Source organism: Lepidothrix coronata, unplaced genomic scaffold, assembly GCF_001604755.1.
Source record: "Lepidothrix coronata isolate B3197 unplaced genomic scaffold, Lepidothrix_coronata-1.0 Scaffold12, whole genome shotgun sequence".
NCBI classification, from domain to species: Eukaryota; Metazoa; Chordata; class Aves; order Passeriformes; family Pipridae; genus Lepidothrix; species Lepidothrix coronata.
Window position 1 is genome coordinate 6,354,286 of NW_016690192.1, and position 24,374 is coordinate 6,378,659.

The following is a 24,374-nucleotide window of genomic DNA, read 5'->3' on the forward strand; positions in this document are numbered from 1 at the left end:
ACTATCCCAAGTTGCTCCAAGCCCCATCCAACCTGACCTTGGACACTTCCAGGGATGGGGCAGCCACAGCTTCTCTGGGCAACCTGTGCCGGGGCCTCCCCACCCTCATAGCCAAGGATTCCTTCCCAATATCCCACCTAACCCTGCCCTCTTTCAGTAATGCAGGACACTGCCCGTGCTGGGACATGCTGGGCTTCCTCCACTGCTTTAGAAGTTGGAACATTGGGCTGTTGATGCCCTTGGAGTTCTGAAGGTGCTCATTCACTTTCTAGTAGGAAAACCTGTGAGCTGTTCCAGAGGCAGTGCCAGGGCTGTGAACAGCTGGATGAGCTGCTGGATGAGCTGTGTCTGCTCCGAGGCGGATGCACATCAATGATCCAGTGGGGCAGACTTCAAACGGCTCAGGGGGAGCTCATGCCAACACTCAGAGTTCAGCTGCTTATGGAAAGCCTATCCAAGCATATCAGATGCTTTCGGGCTGGAATTTGGACTGTGGATCTTTCAGGATTAAGCTCTCTTTGGTCTGCTGGAGGACAGTAATTCCTGTTTCCAGCAGTGCTGGAATACCAGGAGAACAGGCGCCTTGGATGTTTGCTGAGATCTGAGTTCCCATCCCAAAGATTATTCCCTGGAATCAAGTTGTGCTGATAGATGAGGGAACAGAGCCCTGAACCACATTTTGTTGGTGCTGGGCATGACTTCTCAAGGTTTTGATTAAAGCCGGAGTCGGGGCTTTATTAGAACCAGCTCCCACAGCTCAGTTTATCAGAGACTGTCCCGTGGGTTCCTGCCCTCACCCAGGTTCCTTCAGTTCCTGGGTGTTTCTCACTGTCTGCATCATCTCATCCTGGAATACTTTATTTTAATTCACACTTGGTCCACAGAGCGTGCAAAGCCTTAAAAAAATTCTACTTGAACCTCTTTGGACAGTATTTAAACTCCACTTTAAAACCTTCCAGATTTCTTTAAATATTCCACCTTTCTTAAGCTTTTCTGCACTTTGGAACATGCCACCACTTTGAAAGATGCTGCCTATTCATTTTACTTTTATAGTTTTATTTTGCTAATATTTTTGTTTAATTGGGACTGAGCTAATTCTCAGTAACTGATACAGATATCATTTAACTCAAGTGAGTGTAAACTTTCCCCCTTAAGACAATTTTAAAATTATATTTCTAATCCTCTTATCTCTCCCCCATATCATCCATCTTGCTTGTAGGTTTTCTGGAGAGAATGATTTAATTGTGAATGAATTCTTTACATTTGGATTTGTTTATTTTGATGGGAGATAAGTTATCTTTCTCTGCATGAGAGACAGCAATTAAAATGTTTCTAATTATAAATTTGACAGTGGTGCAATTCCAAGGACTTCACTGACTGCTGGGGTAGCAGAAATAGAATTGGTGGAATCTTGTTGGAAAACTGATGAGCCTGTGAATTTGAACATTGTGATGAAGTGATATGGAAGGGAAGAGTAACAGAATTGCAGGAATTGTGGAAAAAATTGTGACAGATTGTTATAATCCTGTGTGTTCACACGGTGGGAAGTAGGAATCTAAATATTCCTTTTTCCCATGTGGATACAGACCTGGTGTCCATAGGGAGTTGAACCCCATGTCCTCGGCATGGGCATTTTCCACCTCCCAAGGATGAGCCAACGCAGTATTGTGAGGGGCCCCACATGAACCTTCTCCCACTTTTCCCACTTTAAGAGCTGTGGTTTCATTGGGAGCCTCTTTTGAGTCCATAAAAGGTTTTTCCATCTGTGCTGCCTTGCTCAGTGCTGCTGGAAGGGGCTGCTCTGGCATTTGGGAGGAAATCCCAGATTTCCAGGTTTCCCTGATGTTCACAGGGAACCAACATCCCACCAGCAGCATTTACAACCAAAAGGTCTGGAACAAAGTGGGAATCTCCAGTGTCCAGTGAAGTCCAGCCCACATCAAGGCTTTCCCTGTGAAATCATGAATTACAACACATTCATGGCTGTTTCCCTCCAATTTTTCCAAGTTATTTTTCAGCTGTAGACACTGATTTTTGCTGGTGCCATCATTCCATTAATTCACTGGACACATTCTGATAATCCAACCTTGGGGAGGGAGCAGCTGGAGCAAGGACTGTCCAGCAAAAGGTCTTCCAAGTTTCCATGTTGGCTTCACTAGAAAAGGAGGATAAGCATGACTGCACTGGCAGTTGGGATTTACTACAACGGGAATTTCCAGCCATCTTCTGGAAAAATAACTGCAGGATGTTTTGTCTGCTTTTACTGATGCACCTTTAGGAAACTTTGAGCCTTTCCAAGGGGGTGATATATTAATTACATCCTTAGATACACATGGTTTCTTCCTCCAAAAAAAAACCATGGTCAGTATTTGCATTGTTAATGGAAAAGGAATTTAAACAGGAACTTTTTGGACAAACTGTGTGAAGGTCTTCTATAATCAATATTTTTTTACATAAACAAGACCCTAGAAATAACTCCCACTTGTAAATATGAAGAATTTTGGAAGAGAGGCGCTCACCATTTGTGGCACAGCAGAGAAGGTCCATGAACAACACCCTTGGATTCACGCATCAAAAATTCAGTGCGTGGGGAAAACCAGAAAGTATTAATGTCAGAGTTTAATGATACACAAAGTAAATCCTATCCTTTGCCAGTAATCACTTGGTGGGCTCCAACTGCAATGTGCTTCCAAGGGCTGATGCTGAATTTTGCCTCTTCTCACCAATAATTGTAGAATCCTGGAGTGGTTTGGGTTGGAGAGAACCTTAAAGATCATTCATTCCAACCCCCTGCCATGGCCAGGGACACCTTCCACTATTATTCCACCATTATTTTGATGGATGAGTAGTATGTTTTTATCAAATAGGAAGGGCTGTATATTAATATTTTCAATTCCCATGGTATTTTCATAACAAATACGCTGTGAGATGCTCATAAAACAGATAAATAAGGACAGCAGTTCACAGCAATTCTTCCCTGAGAGCTTGGGGACTCGGGATCACCTGGTATCCTTGGCATTTTGGGCTGGGATTTTCTGGTTCTAGTCCCTTTGTGATCTGAACCCTCTTACAGTAGAGCATTTAAGCTCAAACTTCAACCTTATTAAAGTTACTGATGTGCTTAAGCACTAACTGGGCCCTGCAATACATTCAGGAAAAATGGATTTGAGGCTTTTTTGTTGAAGTTTGCCTGGGTACACAGCACATTAAGAGTGTGTCATGCCCCACTCCATGTAATTAACATTCCTGTTAAGATTCCTTTAAAAGTTCAGCAGTATGGGATTCTTCAAAGGACTGGCCTTCAACCTTTGACCCCTCAGAGTGTTTCTAAGGAGCTACAAGGATGGATACACTTCAACTATTCTGAGTTGCTCTTTCCACAGTAAAATGTGTTTTATTGATCTGAGTGGCCCAAGAGAATCTGTTTTTTGGGAGAAAGAGCATCAAAAGGGACTTTGGTGACTGATAAAAGGCTCTGGGAAGGTTTTTTGGGATAGGTATCTTCCAGCTGAAGGAGGGAAAGGACAGGTCTTCTCACCTTCAGGGTGAAAGACCTTCTGCTTCATCTGTGCTTCAGGGAGTGCGTAAGATTGGGGTAGGGCTGCTATTCCTCGCCTCTAGAAGATCTTCCATCCCTGGAAGTGTTCAAGGCCAGGGTGGAGCAGCCTGGGACAGTGCCCATGGCAGGGGGTGGAACTGGATAAGCTTTAAGGTCCCTCCCAACCCAAACCGTTCTGGGATTCTGTGATCGTCCTCTCAGTGATGCTGTAGGAAGGTGACATTTCTCTGTGACATGAAGTACTTTTAATGGTTATCATGGCCCTCACGAGGGGTTATGAACTCTGGGAGTGCAGGAGTGGGGACTCTCCACATCCTGAAAAATAAGAACAAGCAACTCCAGCACTTCCAGTCTCACAGACTTTTCCCAAAGAGCGCTGCTGGAAGGGGCCGTTCCATGGATCTGATGGACTCAAACACATAAAGAGCAGTGGGGTGACATTTTCCTGCATTTGGATAATCCTCCAACACTGGGCTAATCCAATATTTTGGTTCAGATGGCTGATTTTTTTCCCCTTTCCTATGTGAGCGAATTGAGCCCTTCTTAAATATTGACATTAATCTCCTCAGTTGGAAGCAAACCAAGCTTCTGTATTTCTTATCCTCCCAGATCGTCTGTACTTCAGCTCTGTTTACCAAATTGCATCCCCATAAATCCTGTAATTCCAGTTTGCTGTGATATTAATTTATTAGTGCACATGCATTTTCAACATCAATTAGGCTCTATCTCAACAGACATAATTCTCCCTTCAAAGCACATCCAAAGCTGTGCAGCTCTTGGGTTTCCTCATCCCCTCCCCTCCCTCTGCCCCAGCTCAGCTTTGAGGCACCACAACATGGATCTGTACAGAGGCAAAGAGGGGGATGAGAAGGATCAGGGTTATTTTGGGTTTCCTGATATTTTGCTGAAATGGTCCAGAAAGTGGTTTGTGTTTGTAGGAAGGAGCTTGAAATTATGATGAAAGTGCAAACATCTGACTTGGAGAGCAAAAGAGAGCATTAGCTTTCAAAATGTCATCATTTTAAATCAATTTGAAGATTTTAAGATTGAGAAAGAGCAGTAAGTCTTTATTTTTTTAAACCTGACCAGCAGGAATAAATACCTACAGATGTGCACATCTTCATTTAAACCCCGAGCTTCCCACTCCTCCAGACATTGCCATTAAGGGAAAACCATGCCAAGTCTTTATTTCTTCAAATGGTAAATGGCACAAGACTATTTCATGAAAAAGATCTTCATCCCAGATCTGCTCCCCCTGTCCTCATATTGGAGGGGAAAGTAATGGGAAGGAAAAACTGCTTTAGTGGAAAAGAGTTAAGTGCCTTCATTTGGTTCCTTCCGTTGGGTGGAATATAAGTGGGGCCTTGTAAATGGAAAATAACTTCTTTTTTAGGTGACCTGTTGCAAACTGGAAGTGCTGGTGCAGTTTAAGAAATGCTTGTCACTGATGCAGAGGGGGAAAATGAGAAGCACATGGGACTTGGAGCCGAAATTTGAGCCAGTTTTCCCCCTTTCCACTGTGCCCGGAGGCGCTCGGGTCGCTCCGCAGGCAGGATGTGCTTTCCCATTTTAATGTGGAAGTCGGAGCATTTGCCTTGTAATTCTGGCCAGGATTAATTATAATTTAGTAAGAATTATAATAATTCCCCCTGTTTTTTTCACTCAGCATTTCAGAAGTTTTCAGTACTTGGTCGCGAAATGAGAAAGTCCCATTTTCCCATTTTTTCCTTACAAGCTACAACTGAAATCACTTCCACACGTGGTGAGTGAGCCTTGCAAGTGCTGGGAGGGGATTCCAGAGACAGAAAACCCCTAAAATTTTTCTCACTTGATTTTTTTCCCCCCAGTTGCCTACTCAGCTTAGCCAGGGCAGCTCTGGATCCCATGAAATGATGGAAAGTTTCTTACAGTCCATCACCCCTTGGAGATTTATTCCACAGGAATTCCAGCCTCCCTTTTATTCTAATTTTTCCCTAATTTCCCCCTAATTTCCATATATATTCCCTCTATATATAGTTCTATATATTCTATTTCTAGATATATATTTCTATATTTTTAATTTAAATTTCCCCCTTCTTTTTATGTTATTTTTTACAATAGTTATTCTTTAGTCTCCCCCAATTTTAATTTAAATTTCCCCCTTCTTTTTATGTTATTTTTTACAATAGTTATTCTTTAGTCTTTTATTAATTCAAATGGAAGTAGGGTGATTTTTTAGCAGTCCCTTTCCATTGGGATACCTTTCCATCTTGCCCCTCTAAACTGCAGCACAGATGTTAAGCACATTTAACTGCACAGTCAGCCTGTGCATATTTTTAACATAACTTGTCTTGAAAATATTTATTCAAGCCAAGACAACAGAAAATTAGAGTAATTTGATTGCTCAGGCTTAAGGAATAGATTACTACTGTTCCAGATGTAAGGAACAACACACTACTTACCCTCTCTAGGCTGGAAAAAAAGGCTTTGGCTCCTGATTCTGACCATATTTGCTATTATGTTCCCAATAAATCTTTGAAAAATTGAATACCTTGAAGGATTTTCGGTTTCAACTTTTGCCAGCCAGCATTAGGAGAATTTCATCCCCCAAATAAGCTCATTAGGAAGGGGTTCCAAATCCCCCCTGCTCCAAGGGTGCAGTGTTACCAAGCAGAGTTATAAATCATCTTTGCTGGGAAATGAGGGTGCCAGATATCTCTGGGGCTGGCTTGGCATTGGCAACACAGGGCTTTGAGCAGTCAGTGCTGATTAAGTTTGAAAGTGAGGCATTTGGCACAAAACTTGAATAATCTGGTTTGCAGGTTGGGGTTTTTTTCTTCTCATCCTCAACTAACTCTTGTTTAGATTTGCAATTATCACTCAACCTTTTGGACCTGCTTCTGCCGGGTTTTTCCCCCTCTCTTTGAATGATTTACATGCAATTATGGGGTTTTTTCCCCTCACTTGGTGTGATTTACATGCAACTACCATTTTTATGCTTGTTCTTTGTATCAGTCACTGTGTTTCTGAACGTGTAGAAATATGCAATAGGAAAGCAAGCTGGAAATGCCAACTGCATTTAAAATACTTGTTCCTAAAGCTTGTGGTAGGAACCGATTGTATGATGAGTCTCATTTCCTGGGTACCATTTTCATTTAATCTTTTATTTCTGGTGGTATTTGCTGTCAATGATTTGTAAAGGGAGGATCAAGGTGGAAGGTCACTTATTGTTAAAGAAAGGATCATTCTCTGGCGTTTCCCTCCAGTGTGTTCATCCTTTCTCCAGAGGCTGCTCTGTTTATTTGGAAGATTATTTTTCAAGGATTAGCTTTCTATTTTTTTTTTTTTCCCTGACCTCCTTCAACAAAAAATTGTCTGTCAGGGGTTTTTCAGGAACATGTGACTTAATGGATTCTTACTACAGATCTCCCCTCTCTGTCCCACCAGCTGACTCTGCTCCAGTACATGGAGAAGAGATATAAACCCCTTGGTTCACGGTCTGGTTTTCCTTAAGGACCTTATTAGTTTAGGATGAAGATGAGCATAAGGAAATAGCTTTCAAATTGCTCTTAAACAGCTCCCTGGGTTTGAAATTCCTTCCTTAAACCCATCCTTCTTTTCTATATTCTGGACAGCAAAGAATGCCAGATTTCCACTTCTCTTTCTGCAGTAATGCCATGTATTTCTCCTGTCAGAGTTGAGTGAAGGAGTCATTCAGTGGGGAATTAAAGCACTAATCCCAATCCCTTTTGGACAAACCCTGTGCCTTCCTTAGCCTGGGTGTAACTATGGATATCCTTAAAGCCAGGTTCAGCCATCAGTGTTTGGGAAGAACAGCACTTTGAAACGTGGTTCCCCGAATCTGAAGTCATGAAAGCACAGTCTGTAAGTGGATGAATGTTTTTGGGCTGCTGACGTGGTGGGAGCTCTAAGAGTGTGTGCACTGGAACTGGAAGTCTGGGTGAGTTGTCTGAGATTTCCTTCATTCCTGTCCTTCCACGTTCATCTTGTGAGGAATACAGATGTTCGTGTATAAAGGTCTTGGGGAGCTGAGTTAGTGCTGAAATAGCAGCACCTTGTGTCATTTTTCACATAATAGCTGGGATGGAGCAGAGCACCTTGGAAAGGGAACTTGAGCTCTGCTGCTCAGTGTTAACTGACAGCCCAGTGCAAACAAAGCTCTTCATTTTCCCCATTTGTCTGCTTTCTAAGCTGCCAGAGAGCTCTTACTAGATCTCCAAGCATGCAACAGGGAGAAATCCTGGGATTCTAGAGTTGCTGAGTACACACCTCCGGTGCCACAGTGTCCTTGCCCTGTGCCAAAGCAAATCTCACAGTTCTGGAATTCTTCTCCCCAGTGTTTGCATTGAGGAAAACCTTCAGCGTGGCTGAGCTGCTTCTGAGAGCTCAGAATCTCCACAGGGTCCTGCAGTTTGTCGAGGTGCCACCGGCAAACACCGTGGGCTTGGATTTCATTCCGTTTCATCCGACCCTCTGGAGCAGGACTGGCCATTCTGGCTCGTGCCCTGGGGCAGTGTCTGCTGCTGGTTCTGCTGATGTGTGAAATTGGGTTGTGTCTTTTGGGTCAGGCAGAGCTTCTTCATGTCAGGAGGTTCTTCATGGGCAGGAAAGCTCCAAACCAAGAGTTGGAGACCCAGGGCCGTGAGCCCACAGCGCACCAGAGCAGGTCACTGCTCCAGTTCACAGAATCACAGAATCCCAGGATATGCTGAGCTGGAAGGTCCCACAAGGATCATCCAGTCCAACCCTCAGCCCTGCACAGGCCCATCCCCAAGAGTCACACCAGGTGCCTCACAGGATCATCCAAACACTCCCTGAGCTCTGGCAGCCTTGGTGCTGTGACCACTGCCCTGGGGAGCCTGTTCAGTGCCCAGCCACCCTCTGGGGGAAGAACCTTTTTCTAAGATCCAACCTAAACCTGCCCTGACACAACTTCAGGCCATTCCCTGGGGTCCTGTCCCTGGTCCCCACAGAGCAGAGATCAGTGCCTGCCCCTCAATTCAGTAAGTCCTGGCTTGATTTTATGTCTGCAGTCTGCCAAACTCCCAACTCCTTAGGTCCACAGACCTCAGGAAGGTGACTGGTGGCTGCAGAGCCGGGCTTTGCCCCTCTCCTGCATTGTGTAAATAAACATTCCATTTAATTAAAACCTGGAGCCTGATGAAGTGGCTGCAGTGGGTTGTGTGCAGATGAAAGGGGCTGCAGGCTGTCAGCGTGTGATGGTTTAGAAGGGCTTTCAAACATTTCTGCCCCTTTCTTTGCTTTTACTTTGCTCTCTTTATTTTCATTGCTTGTAAGTTGTAGAGCAGTTGGGAGCTAATAGCTTTGTAAGGCACTTGTGCTCCACTTGTGCAGCTCTCAGGAGTGCTCAGCATTTCCTAATTCAGCAGCAGCTTCATGGGGGACTTCAATGAAGCACCAACAAAACCAAGTGCCTCTTGAAAAACCACACTGCTTTCTCTGGGGTTTGCTCTGTTTAATTCACAGTTCAGAGAATAAAGGAGTAGCATCATCGAGTGATGATTGAAAGAGTTAAAATTTCAGCACATTCCTCGATGTCTGTTTGATCCCGGTGTCACCAGACAGTCCTTTCAAGGGGACATGCAAATATTAATTTGTTGTTAAGAGTTAATTGCTAAGGAGAAATTCCTACTCAAATCAAATACATTCCTGGGGATATTGCTATTTTCTCTTACTGTTTGTGGGTTTTGCTCTGTGTTTAAGTACTCAGGGTAGGGAATCTCCTCCCTCCCTCCAGCCTAGCTCTTTCCCATCACCACTGACACTTGGTACTGCTGGGACTTTCTTCTCAACCCAGCACATGAAGTACAAAATTCTACCCCACTGTTTTCTGCTGCCTTCCAAGCGTTCTGCAGTATTTTTGTATTTATTTGTTTGAAATGTAAACCCACCTGCGCTGCTTTCCATACCTACATGCTGAGATCTCCCAGATTCCAGTGTTTATCCACTTAGAGCAGAGACCAGGTTCTGAGATCAAATGTTCAGATGTATTTGGTTTCTTTCTTGTAAGGTCAGACTGGGAAGTGTAATGTCCAGGTATCACAGGATACTTGTTTTATTGTGGGTTTTTACCTGGTTTATCCCAGGTTTAGCTGGTCCTTGCCCAGAGAGGAGCTCTGTCACCTAACGTCACTTATTTCCAGAATAATCTCTTGGATTCACACACCCCACAGCAAGACAAATTAGTGCCCAATTCTATCCCTGTGCCCAGCTTTGAATGAGTATAAAACTGCCCACAGATGCAGAAATATGTTTAATAATTAATTCCTGCCTGGAAGGGATAAAACAGAGGTTCTGCTCATCACTAACAATAAATAACAATTGTATTTATTGCTTTGGATATGACAGTGCAGGTGACTAAAACTCCAGGCTAACCGTGTCTTTGAAGGGCTCAGGTAGAAGTTTGGTGCAATAACTCCTTGGTTTTAACTAATTTGAGTTTGAAGGAGCAGCAACAAAGATGTGATTAGTAAAAATATCTGTTTGTCTGCATCAGGCATGCAATTGAAATTGAAATGCAGTTTGTTAGTCAGAGCTTCTGGCCACAAGAAATGCTTCTCAGGGAACACTGAGAATTGCCCACAGGCGAGATGTTTGGGATGTGACCCTGGGTGAGCAGGATTTTGTTTCCCAACCCGACCTCTGTGCCTGTGTGCACATAGTGTCTCTGTGAATATGTTTGTGTACGTATCAAATGCATCCGGAGCTCTAAGGCAGTAATGCCAGGAAACCAAAATCACAGGGCACGATTTGCTCCGTGGTTTGGAGGGAACCACATCTTCTGGGAATTCCCACCTTCCACATTCCAAGCCCAGGCATTGCAAAAAAGACCCGATTTGCTGAGAAATGTGGTGAAAAAAGGCACTTTTGCACAATTGGTACTTATGGTGTGTCTCAGTTTGCTCTGAGAGGATGTTCCTTTGTACCATCTCATGGCCCTGATGTGGCAGGAGGAATTTGATAAGGATTATAACCAGGATATACCTCTCTGTGGAATCCAGTCCTGCTTTATTCACATCTTTTTGTGAATATGCCACCTATTGCAGGTCATTTGTCATAAATTGAGAGTACTTATGATAGATTGCAGACTCCTCATCCCTGTCCAAGGTCAGGTTGGATAGGGCTTGGAGCAACCTGGGATAGTGGAAGGTGTCCATCCCTGCCCATGGCAGGGAGTGGAACTGGGCGGGCTTTAAGTCCCTCCCAGCCCAAACCAGTCTGAGATTCTCTGATTATCAATTTGGATTCCTGTGAGAATAGTGAGATTTGCCCCATTCACAAGCTTAGGACTGACCTGAATTTCCCAGTCCCTCCAGACTGAGTTGTTTGTGTTCCAGAGGAGTATTGGCACTGAGAGATCTCTTGCTGGGAGAGAGAGAAACTCAGTCCTTTTGCTCTTGGACTTGCCAGGAGGTTTCCTGTGTCTGCTGGTTGTGCTCTCTGTGTTTGGCTGCTGGGAGCTGGGCTGAGCTCAAGAAATAAAATGTCATTATCAAATCAGGTAACCCACAAAAAAATAATAAAATCACGGGTTGGGTAGGAAGGGACCTTAAAACTCATCCAGTCCCACTCTTTGCCACGGGCAGGGACACCTTCCACTAGACCAGGTTGCTCCAAGCCCCATCCAACCTGGCCTGGAACACTTCCAGGGATGGGGCAGCCACAACTTCTCTGGGCAACCTGTGCCAGGGCCTCCCCACCCTCACAGGGGGGAATTTCTTTCTAATCTCTAATCTAAACCTACTTACTTCTGTTACACCCCTTCTGAGTCTTTAATAGCTGAATTTTTCAAAGATTATTATAATGCTCTAATCTGCCATCCCTGGCCTTACATAAACACAGGGATAACAGCAGCACACAAACCCCCTGTCAGAGTCAATCAGTTTGGGAATTTGGGTAAGAAAATACACAACTTGGCAGTACTGTGTTTCAGGAGGATTAAAGACATGACCAAACCTGAAATAGCATCCAAAATCATTAATTGTTGCTGGATTTTCTGAGTATCTCAGTAAAATCTGGATTAGGTTCAAATATTCCTCAAACATCCATGTTTTAAATAGTGGAAAGTTTTTAGTCTTTTAATGCCACAGGGTAAGTTGGTTACTTCGGTATTTTAATTTAAACTAAGCAGGTGTTAGGTTGTGATATGTGACCAGAATCATGAAAATGATAAGGAAATTGCCAGAATAAAAAAAATCACTATTTCCAACATTTTTCTCCTGTCTCTGATGGAGTATTTAGTTTTTGTGTATCAGTGTTCTCTATCTCTTAGGCAGGAACCCTCCTCCCAAAACTGCAGCCACTCCTCAAGAGATAAGAACTGCAGTTGAACATGGTCTGTCTCCATCTTTCATTCACAATCTCCTTTGGTATCATGAAGATTTTGGGTTTTTTTGGTAAAACGGAGTCTAGGACACGATGGTCAGTGGGGCAGAACAGAGGGCGTAGCTCCTGGCAGCGTGAGGAAGGGACCTGGGAATGAACTTGAGGAAATTTGAAAAGCTAAACAGCACAAAAATTTGGCTTGACCACAAGGAGTGGTTTGGGAACTCATTACAGATGAGTGGAGAAAAATTGGAGGAGCAGCCTGTAAATACTCGGTGTGAAATGAAGGAGAATTCTCGGTGTGAAATGAAGGAGAATTCTCCGGGACATTCCCCCATCCCAATTTCCTGGTGTCATGTTTGCTTAGAAGCTTTCAAGGGGAAACTGTGTTTTCCTTGACTTGTAAATAGTCTGTACAAAATATTTCAAGTGTGTCTGGATGCTCTCAGAGCTGCCTGGTGGTAATGAACCCCCAGGCAAATTTTTCCCTGTAATGAGGATGGGAGCATTTGAACTCAGCAGAATCCCTGTGCTCGGGCTTTCTTTGGCACAGAGTCGCTCTTATCACCTGCTGAGCCTGATATTGCTGCAGTCCTTTGGCCTGGAGAACAAGGAATTAGGAGCAGCCACGCAAAGCCTTGGCACAGCTGGGATTTGCAGCTACTGGGGGAACAGTGGGGCCACTGGAACTTCATGTGGATGTGCCGTGCTCAGCGTGTTTATTTGGATTGCCTTCCCTTTCAGGGGGAACCTGGATCCATTTCCAGGCTGAAAATAGTTCCTTAGAGCAGGCAGTTGCCACGGCTTTGAAACATAATCCCCGTGGCTCTGCAGTAGCGTTACACCAAATGCTGAGCCTCTTGTTTGTTGAGCTAATAAAAAAATCATCAGTGGTTTATCCTTCCATGAGGCTGCAAAAGCAGTTAAAGCCCAACAAGGCAAGCCTGCCCTGCTCCTGTTGATGTTCTATTGTACAGGCTGTTAACTTTTACAGACTGTGGGCTTTGCTTTGTGGCAAAGCCATTCCGGGGTCATGGAGACCACAGACATTTGTGCTGCTGGGGGCAATTAAGGTGAAGGCTCGTGAAGGCTTAATTATGTTGTTTAGAAGTGGCTCTTTAGCACCGGCCTTTCTTCAGCCCTGACTGTGCTTTGGGAAGTGCATGAGGATTGCTGCATAATTTAAGGATTCAGGAGGTTGATTTCATCAAACCTTTGGATTTGGGGGCTCTTATTAAGCTGCCAGCATGAAGCTCGTGGTGCTGAGGGATGCAGGGTGGTTGGCAGTCCCTGGAACATCCTTCGAAATCATGAGGAATCTATTGCAAAACTCTGCTTAAGTCACCGGTGAAGCAATTTTAAGATACTCCCAAGTATAGCAGTGAAAAGTTAATTTTGGATTTAGTTTTTCTTAATGTTAGAGAGTATCAGAATCCTGGAGATCTTGATAAACCTTGGATTCCGGAAACTTTCTTCTAGTAAATAAGTTGTAACTAAATCAGTACATTAACTCGTTCCAGCAATGAAGGGATTAAAATAAACCTCTGAAACACTGATGTAAACCTTTTGTGCAGCCTAATTACCTGTATAATTGCTTTTGTTGGCTGCCGTGTGGACAGCCCTGCTGCGGAGTGCCACGAGGGCAGGACAGGGACAGCCTGTGTCGTGTCACCGCTGTGTCTGAAACCCAACCCCGAGCCATGAAAGGGGACTTCAGTCTTCACCTCCAGAGACCTCTCCCGGGGCTGCTAATAAACCCAAATTAGCTGGAGGGTCGTGGTTTGGGTTTGGTCCCTGGAGGATGCTGTGCCTGCGTGTGCCGGAGATGGAGGGATCCGGGTCAGGATCCTGCCCCCGGCGCTTCCCTCGGTGCTCCCGCTGAGACCTGGGCTAAGCCCAGCTCTCCACCCGCACACGGGGCAGCTCTTACAAGTGTCAGCTGGTTGACTTGAAGTAAAATTGAAGAAACCAGCCTTTTAGCAGAAGAAATTAAGTTTTAAATCCACCTTCTAAAAGGCACGGGCTCTAAGCCTGTCTGAGATCAGGCTTGTGTGGGTTTAGACCAGGGTGTAAGTTCCTCTCAAACAATCAATGTAGCTCAGTCCGGACTTGGCCAAAGCATCCAGCTCTGGCATCAGTTAAATATTTACATTCCCCCCTTTTAATATAAATTGTGCCCTATTAGCATACGTCTCACAGTGTGTCCTTGTGTTTCAGCCTCTTTCTGCATTTGGCAGTTTGTACATTAATCAACATCATGTAAAATCCGAGGCATGAGGCTGGAGCCGTCAAAGGGGCAACATTTACTGTTCCATCATGGGCAGCCAATAAGTCATGTTGCAATGTCTGCCTTGTAGCAGGAGGATATGGCATAAAAAGGAGCGTGTTTACACTGGGGAGACTTCTGTGTATTTAAGGAGTAATTGTTTCAGGCCCTTCCATTAATTCATGAGCTGACATGGGGACGTTTTTCGTCACTGCAACAAAAATAATTATCCAGCTCGAAAAGTAGTAATGGATTTGCACATGGCAGAGTTCTGCTGTAATTTTCTGCCCAAGTTATAAGGGTTTAATTGTAGATTGCTGGGAGCCTTGTCCCTCTCAGTCATTCCTGGCCCTGAGGTGCAGGAGTTACGGTGTGCCGCGATTTATGGGGGATGTAAATGATTTCTTGTTTGCCCTCTCTGTGCTTGGCTGGGTTCGCCTTCTTTAAAGCTTTTGTGGGTGGATTTAGTGCAGTGGCACTGATGGAAGCCAGGGACAAGCCAGCAGGTGCAATGCAAAGCCCTGTCCAGGCACTTCATCCTTCGTCTGCAAACACGTCTGTCCCCACTGTGCACTCGTGGGCACTGCTCTGTCTGCTGCTTGGGGAGATAAAGAAATGGGAACCTGTGCCAGTAGGGAGGCAGAGCCCAGAAATCCTTCAGCATGGCATCGATACCTTCAGGAAAGCAAGCTTCCATAGTCACTGTGGGCTGTGGATTACTTGGAGTCACAAGGAGAGACTCTGCTCTTTGCTGGAGGGATCTTGACACTCTTCAGATTCAGGGCCTTTTATGGGGGTTCTTAGGGAAACCTCCATCTCAGACAACCCAGATTACCCCCCAAAAGTGCCTAACAGGGAGTGCTGCCTCCTTCCATTCCTCCCTGGACCCTTCCTCACTGTTCCTGGCACTGAAGTGTCCTCACTTAACAGTGCCCTGGGACGTCCTTGTCCTTCTTCATACCCTCGTGATATGATGATGGGTTTTTGTGACTCCTCTGTTTCTTGGCACATCCGCTTGCCCCAGACTAGTCCCATCCAGGAATTTCTTGCTGTCACTGTTAGTTTTTTGTTTCCTTCTGTTGCAATTTCCTTTGGGTGCTTCCCACTTCCACTTTCCCTCCTGACTTTCCCAGTCTGACATGCCCAGAAGAGAACAGCTTAGAGCATAGAAACAAATCCAGTATTATTTCAGGTAGGTTTGGAGAGATGGGAAATTTGCATTTATGATGCAAATTCCCAACGTTTGTAGGTTTGCATGACAAGCAGCTGTGCTGTGCTTCCTTCCAGGGTCATAACTACAAAAAGTCAATCAGACTCTGATTTCCGTATCCAACAAAACCTGAATAATGGGCAAGAAAACAGTGTGTTCCTCCAGTGTCTTCCTTCCATATCCCTCATGTTTCAGATTAAGCAGAGTACAAATAATTCTTCCTAGAAGAGCATCGAGGTCCTGTGAGTTTGTGCAGTGCAGGATCGCACTGGGTCCACCTGAGCAGTGGTTTTCTGCTCCCGAGCTCCAGGTCTGCTTGAAGTGCCTTGAAGTGCCATTGTAGCCACATTTCTCCAGTTCAGAAGCACAAAGACCCGACTGTGAGCTCTGAACTGCTGGCATGCATCCAACTGGCCATTTCTTTTCTTCCCTCCCTGTCATTAAAGCCGTGGGTTGCTCCAGGGTGCAGTGTTTTGCTCTTCTTAAGTGGAACTGTTAACGACCCAATTTAGAGCCACGTAAAGTGCACCCAGATTCCACAGTGACTTCTAAATCCCTATAACAGTAATGATAATCTGTAATTAATAGCTACAATCAAAAGGAATTGTAGTTCAGTAATTAGAAATTTAGGATTAAAGTATTAGCGTATAAAAAAGGCCTCTTAAAAAGCTCCTCTTCCAAGAGATGGCTCCGATCCCGCGGGAGAAAACAACTTTTAACTGATATAACCTGAGCCAAAGACCATGTTACTAAAAATACTGACTTGTGTAGTCACTAGGCTGCTGCCAAAACATCTGAAGGTATTTTAAGAGTTTGCAGACACTCACAGGTAGCAATCACTTAATTTTCTGATGATATTAATATTCCAGAATGAGTCTGAAGAACGATGTGTTCAAGAATTAGCTTTAATCCCCCCAGTAGCCTTTTGGGGTGGGGATTACTGGTATCCTGCACAGGAAACCCCAGTGAGTGCCCACCTCTGAGCCAGAAGCTGGTGTATCCTCATGGAATAGAGCAGATCTGCAGGATAAGGTACGGCAGAGGTGTCAGGTGCATGAAGCACTCTTGGCTTTCTGCCCTGAAATCAGGGATTCTTTCTGATGATGCATCATAAATGGGCTAATCCTTCCATTCATCTCCAGCCCTCGGGAGCTTGAGGCTTTTAGAAACACTCCCAGGCAGAGGTGGGTGCTGATGAAAGTGCCAATAGTGGTGATGAGGTGCTCTGATAGATGGAACAGGCTGAGATATAAATTAAGTTCCTAACAATTTCCAGTCTTGCACTAAATTAAATCATCCTGCTGCACATCCTGCTGCACATCTCCCTTTTGAAGCTGGAAATTAATGTCTTGTAAATTTGAAATCCACAGAGCTTGAGTTGTTCACTGGTGTGACAAATTCCCCAATCCAATGCTGATTATTAACCTTTCTGGGCTATCAGTAATGACACACTGCAGGTAAATAACAGGTAGATGTGTTGGAGGGTTTTAAATTCTAAGAACGTGAACAAAATGAACCATTTGAAGGTTATTGGGATCCCACAACATCATCTCTGCATGGAGCAGCCTGGAGAGCTCCAGAGGGTCCTTTTCCAGCAGAAAGTGTGTTTTGGACACCACAGTGACAGTTTTGAACTCTGAGGGAATGATGTACATCCTGTGAGGAGCTAGGGGGGGCTCAGCTTGGAGAAAAGGAGGCTCAGGGGGGACCTTGTCTCTCTCTGCAGCTCCCTGACAGGAGGGTGGAGCCGGAGGCGGTCAGGCTCTGCTCTCAGGGAACAAGGGACAGGACAGGGGGAAATGGCCTCAAGCTGTGCCAGGGGAGGTTCAGGTTGGACACCAGGAGGAATTTCCTCATGGAACGGGTGTTCAAGCATTGGAAGGGGCTGCCCAGGGAGGTGATGGAGTCCCCATCCCTGGAGGTGTCCAAGGAATGACTGAATGTGGCACTCAGTGCTCTGGGCTGGGTGACATGGTGGGGATTGGGCACAGGTTGGACTCGATGGGCTGGGAGTCTCTTCCAGCCTCAATGATTCTGGGATTCTGTGATCTGATAAACCCTTATCTCCTGGGTCTGCCAAGGCAAGGTTTTGGCAGCACAAGCTTTGCTTTTTCAGCCATGGAGTAACCAGGTGGAGCACAGCACTCTGGTGTTAAGCTTTTGAAGGAGAAATGCCATCATGCAGCATCTCATCCTGCTTACCAGGGAGATCGTTATAAAGGCTGTTCTGGGGTAGATTTATTGCCCCAGAATATTGAACTTCGAAATATTTGAAACAACAGCTTCACCTGAGCATGGAAGGGGAAGTCTCTTTTCAGAAATATATTTTTAACATGGACTATCTGCTGCAGTATACATATATAAATATATATATATTCTCCTTGAAAGACACCTGCCTTACTCAAAGAGCAGAAATGCTCTCAATTTTTCCCATCTTCCTGCAGTTTTGCCACATTCAACTGATTGAAGTATTCCCAATTCCCACCTCCTTTTGAAGCACATTCTCATGCAGACATGTCTCCTGACACGCTGAGATAATGATGTCATGACAATCCTTTCACACATTAAAGGTATAAGCAGAATTTGAGATAAATTATAGAAATTTCAGGCTGGTGCCAGCTTTGAGACAGACAAGAAAATTAGTAAAATGAGGTAAAATCCATTACAGTCTGCAGAAAGTATGTCTAGATCTCCTTCAGCAGCTCCGGGGTGGGCTGTGGAGAGGCTGTAACTGGTGATTGCAACATGGAATATCTTGGGAGATCAGATGAAAACCTGTGGGGAACTTACAAAGGAACAGTGAAACAGAGACTGCAAAAGGCAGAAAAGGAAGATGAGGCAGATAGGGTGAGAAGAAAAACAGCCTGGAGGCAGATCTGTGGGAAGATCCTGGAAGAGATCAGTCAGGTAGGAACCAGACAGGGAGAGAGATGAAGAGTCGGTCTGGAATGTGCAGAAAAGCAAAAAATACTGTGCACTCGGGATAATTAGCTTTTCTCTGAGTTGTATAACTTTATCTACAATTCCTCTTTTCCTAATGTCCCACCCAAGTAGGAGCTCTGTTTCCTAGAGATTTTTCTTCACCTCTTTGAGGGGTGTTGATGTTTCCAGTAGATCTGCTCCCATAAAATGTTTGGCCAAAATAGTTGTGCCCGTGTCCCCTGTTGAGCTGTCCTGCCCTGACCCTTCTGCCAGTGTTGGATAACTCCCCTTTGTGTCTCTAGTGATGTCTTGCCCAATCTTGTTCTCAACGTCTTGGGAAATTGGGGTTTTATCACTTCCTTAGGCAAATTCCTTCATGGAATAGCAAAACTCACTTAGGGTAGGCTTTCTGCTCAGACTCAGAAAGAGACTTGCAAATGGAAAACTGTTTTTCTGTAGTTTAAACATTCATTTTGGATAGTTTATCTTATTACTCAGACTTTGAACTCCTTTTTTGCTGTTTTGGTTATCCTGTAGTGAGGTCTGAATTACATGTGCTGCAATCACATTCATTTTTGTATCAGGAAAAATTAATTACTCCTGATTATATGTATATAATTATAGAATTAGGGTATATAATTAAGATATAGAATGACCCACTGGTGGGATATAAAGTAAGACAGAGGGGGCCCATTAATAAAACACTATGAATTTTTTATTTGCATGGTTTAAGTGGACTTTTCTTTGACCTTAAAAAGATGAGTTCCTGCAAGCATGAGGATTTTTATCTCTACTTCCTTTGCTCTCTGCTTTGTTTCTGTACAACAGATTTATTCCGCATTAAACTCTTCATTCATTTCTGGGCTTGGTGTCATCTCAGTTACCTTCCTTCTTCCCATTTTGGCTAAGACTGCCTTTAGTTCATGTTAAAATACATTGCACAGAGAGGCAGCTTTTTGTAAACTGTATCGAAGTTTATTTAGTCACAAAGGCTTTACAAGGACTGACGTGTGAAATTCACTCCACACTTATGCAATCTGGTCATAAAATCAGCTATTAGCCAACTTCTCTGTGGGGAGTGTGTTTGAATACACTTGACTTGGCTTTTCACAGGGTTCTAATTGTCTGTTGTGACTTCTCATTAACTTAAAACCAATGTTTCTTAACAGTCAGAGAGATTTGAACAGATAATTATCTTTCCAAGTGTTAAGGATAAGAGTCATCATTCATCTGCAACGATTCCATATATAAATAAAATCTTAACGGGATAATGGCTCTCTCTGCTGCTCACATTTCTCAGGTTGACTCTTTTCCCAAGCAAGTTCAAGTTCAAGCAGGGCATGAGGGAATTTTTAAGGATTAAGGCTTAACTTTTAAACTCTTCATTCAAAATTCAGTTGCAATATTAATAGGACAAGAGGAAATGGCCTGTACCAGGGGAGGTTGAGGCTGGATATCAGGAGGAATTTCTGGACGTGGCACTCAGTGCTCTGGGCTGGGTGACACGGTGGGGATCGGGCACAGGCTGGACTCGATGATCCTGGAGGGCTTTTCCAACCTGGATGATTCTGGGATTCTGTGATTCTAATATTAAGGAGATTTTTTTCCTCTGTTTTTTACTGGTGACAGCAAATGGACAAGCCTGTTGCAGTGCCCCCAATACAAGTTGCTGTGTGTAAATGCCGTTTATGGGATTCACAGACTAAAGGGAGCAGTTGGTGGGGGTTTAAAGGTCAGGGGTGTGAGTGAAGTGGGCAGATGGGCCATTGGAGTGATGGATGCTGAGCTCTGCTCCCTCCTCTCCACACCCTGGGTGGAATAGCTGTAGGTGCCTTGCATTCTGTGTGACCTTCCTGGTGCTCCAGCTCTTGGACCCACTACACATGGTGAGTCCCAAAAGGGAGAAAAGTCCTACTCATTCCTGGTTTTTTAGACCCATTTTCCTCCTGGAGACATTTACTGAGCGAGGTGGATCACGGATGAGTTTGCTGAGATGAGGCTCTGATCCTTCCCCTATCCATGACTCATCCCTTTCCGTGGCTGGCTGAGAGTCACCTTCCCACAGAGCGCTTCCTACCTGGCCTGGAGTTACAACAGAGCTTTTCCAAGGAGAGGAGTCACTGCTGTCACTTCCATGCACAGCAGTCCTGAGTCAGCACAGGTAGAGATTAAATCTGGGCATGTCTTGTGGACCTCTTTCCTGGGAGGCTTTTGTGTTCTGCTTTGATTGGGTGATATGTTCCTACGCGGTGTAGCTGCTCTGAATGTTCCCTTCAGTCAAATAAAACTTTTACTAAGGGCACAGTAATGCTTTGCTCTTCAGTCTGAGCTTTAATTGAGGGATATCAGAAAATTCCCAGTTGTCAGCCTGGAGAATTACCTCACAAACAGTGAAGTTTGGTTTTCTAATATGGTTTCCTTTGTAGATGAGATGATGGACATCTGCTACGTGAGATTCATTGTGATGTTTTCAAAGCCTGTTTAAGAAAACATCAATTTGAACACTCTGGAGTTTTAAATATCAAAATACCTCTGTGATCATAGCATTGTTAGTACTTTTGTTTTGGTGAATGTGTTGCCTGTTTGCAGAATATGGTTCTTTTGTGGGCACTTAACACTAAAATATTGCCAGATGAACAAAAGTACCTATGGAAAATATATTGTCCAGTGCCAAATGTGAATGTGTGAGTGGTGGGAATGATGTAACCCATTATTTGTGGTTTTGAGCAGTGCCCTGTGACATAAGGGATGAATCAGTTTGATTTCAGCAGGGGCAACAGCACCTCAGATCGCTGTCTCTGAGGGGTTTTCTCACAGGCCTACAGGAGCTGCCCCATTTTTGGGTGGGAGAGATGGAAAAATCAGGACGTGGGGAGGCAGGAGATTGAGCATCCAAACCTTGGGTACCAGCATTACACTGACCAGGTCCTGGTCAGTGTTTGGTTCTTTGTCACCTCCCCCCCATCTCAGCTTTATCCTCAGAGCAAACCCATCGACCTCGGTGTCCTGGATGATCCTGGTCACCGTGAGGGTGACACTGGCACTGGATCCGTGCTGTTTTCCATGAACCCTGCAGGTTTAGCCAAGCATTCAGGTTAGATAAGAAGCTCAGCTGTTAGTTGAAAGTCAAGAACGATGATTAGCTCAGTTGGTCAGAGCATGGTGCCAATAACACAAAGGCTGTGGGTTTGATCCTTGTATGGCCATTCATTTGAAAGTTGGATTCAGTGGGTCCCTTCCAACCCAGAATGTTCTGTGACACTGACTGCAAGGTGCTGAGCAGTCAAAGGCTGGACTCCATGATCTTAGAGGTCTTTTCCAACCTAAAGGATTCTGTAACGAGGAGGGATGAACCCAGTGGGCCAAAATCTCAGCTTGTGTGAAGGGGTGTCCCTGGCTGTTCCACTTGACCTGGGCCCAGGATCTGTCCCCAGCAGTGGTTCCTGCCCTGTGTATCTGCACAGGCTGGGCTGTGTTTGGAGGTGAGTTATAGTGCCTTCCAATTGATGTTTACATTGGAAATGCTTGCCAGAGTGTTAAATAAGCAGTGCTACCAGGTGGGCTTGTAAGCAGGGCCATATTTGTAAGAAGTGTGGTGGCTGTGTCTGAACCGAGCGGCTCCTGCATTTGTAACTTGGTGTTCACAATGTTCTCGGGATTTTTTCATGAGTTAGAAAGTTGTTAGTGGGTCAAATAGAGGCAGAACATCTTTGCATATCCTTGCACTGCCACTTTTTGCAAGTGAAATGTGGGAATAAGGTAAAGGGATGGTGTCAAAACGAATACACTTCAGAACATTCCTGGTCTCACCTGACACTCAGCCCCCGACTCTCTGTGCACCTCTGGGACAAGTAAGATCACCCAGCACTGGGGACCCAGCCAGGGTGCAGGATTGGGCTGCAGGATGGTGCTTTGTAGTGAATCTTTTCACACTGAGCACTGCTTGGTTTTATTTTCAAATTCCCTCTCCTCTCCCACGTTCAGGGCCGTATCCAGCATTGCTCTCCTAATTTTTGAGGTCAGGTTTCCTGGGGCTGGGTGGACACAGGGAATTAGGAGGTGCACTGCTTTTCCATGCCATGGAATGTGTGTGCACACCCCTTCTTCCCACTCTTCCCACCATCACTCACTAAAGCTCTTAGATACGGTCATTAATCCCTGGAGCCTGGTGGGATGTGGCAGCTGCCACGGATGGCCACAGTTCCCAGAGTCCTGCATGGGTGTTAGATGAAATCATCCATGTTTGAATACAGGGAGGTGTTTTACCATGACCTAGAGCTGAGGCTGTACATGTGCTGGCAGTTCCCTTAAGACCATCCTCCCTGCAGCTTGCTGATTGCATGTTAAAATTAGGTAAAAATACAAGTAAAGACTGAAGTCCCCATTCAGCTTTTGCTTGAGAAGTAAAGAATTATCACAGCAATGAGCAAATGCTGCTGGTGTTCAGATGAGTCTGTCCAGCCCCTGTTTAGGAGAAGTTTTCATACAAATAGCCCTATTAACTTCAGTGCATAAAGTGTCTCTTCTTGTGCTCATGGTTTGCAGGATTAAAATCGCTTGTAAATAGTAATAGTTAACACTTTGAGAAGCCTCATAGCTTTGGTGTTTTCCTCACACTGCAGAGTCATTCTGCCTCTGTAAAACTCGTGGAGGGATTTTAAGGTGGGCCAAACACATCCCAAGGATTGGCTGCTTAATTAGCACAAGGCCTCCCAGTGAACAGTCTTGCAAAACAAGCTCCAGCACTGGCGCAGTGCCTTTTTCCACTTGGCTGGTCCTGCTGCCCATCTGTCTCAGCCTGCCAGCATTTTAATAGCTGCTGCTCTTCAAATAATGTCATTACTATGCCAGGAACTTTATTCCTGATCATGTAGGATCGATATATTAACAGCATCTCTTGTTTTTTCTCTTTTTCCCTTCCAGGGGCAAATTCCTCAGTTGTTGCTGATTTCATGCCCACATCGTCATGGAACATCTCCAGTGAATTAGATAAAGGTAAGAGGACATAAAATACATAGAAGCACCTGAAATCAGATTTGAAAATCCCAGTTCTTGACCAGATCAGCCAACAAAGGGGCGAGGGGGCATTTAAGATAAAGCTCATTTGCCTTGTAATCCTTTGGCATTTAATTACATGTGGTTCTGTGATTTCTGGAGATTGCTGTGTTTGTTTCTTGTATCAGTAAAATGTTCCACATGGCAAAAATATTTCAAGATGTGAGTTCTGTTGGTCTATGAACTGCTTCACTCGTTTTGTCTGGTGGATGTTAGGCTTTGGACTCACAATTCACAAGCACTGGGCAGTCACTTTGCCTTGGTGTGTTTATTGTGAAATTTTGAGGCTTTAATAATAGAGGGAGAAATACATTTGTGGGTGGGGATTATATGTGACTTGGAGCTCTGTGAAGGGTATATATTGTAAGAACAGGGATGTATTTCTCATTCCCCTTGATTGTGTAAATGATGCACCACTAATTATTTAAGCCAAATTGCTCAGATTCCTCCAGCCCTTATTGCAAGGCAGTGGCTGCAGCTCCTGAGTCAATGTGGTCTTTGAAAGGGTTCTGATGAACCATTCCAGTGGAGTGCAATTTGTCAACCACTCCTTTCATTTGCTTCAAACTGTACCGACCGTTTACTCTTTAGCTGGAGATTTCCCATAGTGGAATTCTGCCACAGATGGTTTTTCCAGCTGTTTTTGTCTGTATTTTGTTAATGTTTTTTTTGAACATGTGTTCATAATGCTTTATGTTTATGCATAAATATGTTTGCTGTGCTTAAGTATGAAGAGAATATGTGGTTCTGAGTACTTGAGGTTGATTCTTTCACATCTGCCTTCCCAGTGGGGAAGGAGCAGGACTTTCTGGTGATCCAGGACACAGTGGAGAAGACCAAAGTCAAAGGGCTGGTGCTTTGTGGTGGGACAGGGAGAAAAGCTTCTAGTCATTAAGCAGAGAATTCCCAAATCACAGCAAATTGCTGAAAGAAGGTGTTACCAGACTGGATGTCTTATCCCACTGCAGGGATTCATCCAGGCGCTCGTGGCGGGGCCGGGCTGTGCTCAGGGAACA

At 44.6% G+C, this 24,374-nt stretch overlaps 1 protein-coding gene across 4 annotated transcripts in view; it reads left to right on the forward strand.

Moving 5' to 3' along the window:
• The window catches only part of ROR1 (receptor tyrosine kinase like orphan receptor 1), an 87,775-nt gene that overhangs the window by 15,465 nt on the left and 47,936 nt on the right, over nucleotides 1-24,374 (forward strand). For 2 of the 4 annotated variants that reach the window (XM_017805347.1, XM_017805348.1), the window contains exon 2: nucleotides 23,227-23,298. In XM_017805347.1, coding sequence (XP_017660836.1) covers nucleotides 23,256-23,298 — 43 coding nt within the window. In that variant the 5' untranslated portion in view covers nucleotides 23,227-23,255. Of the gene's footprint in view, nucleotides 1-7,411; nucleotides 7,500-21,774; nucleotides 21,786-23,226; nucleotides 23,299-24,374 lie in introns of those variants that run through there. The other 2 variants (XM_017805346.1, XM_017805349.1) reach the window with 2 other exon arrangements.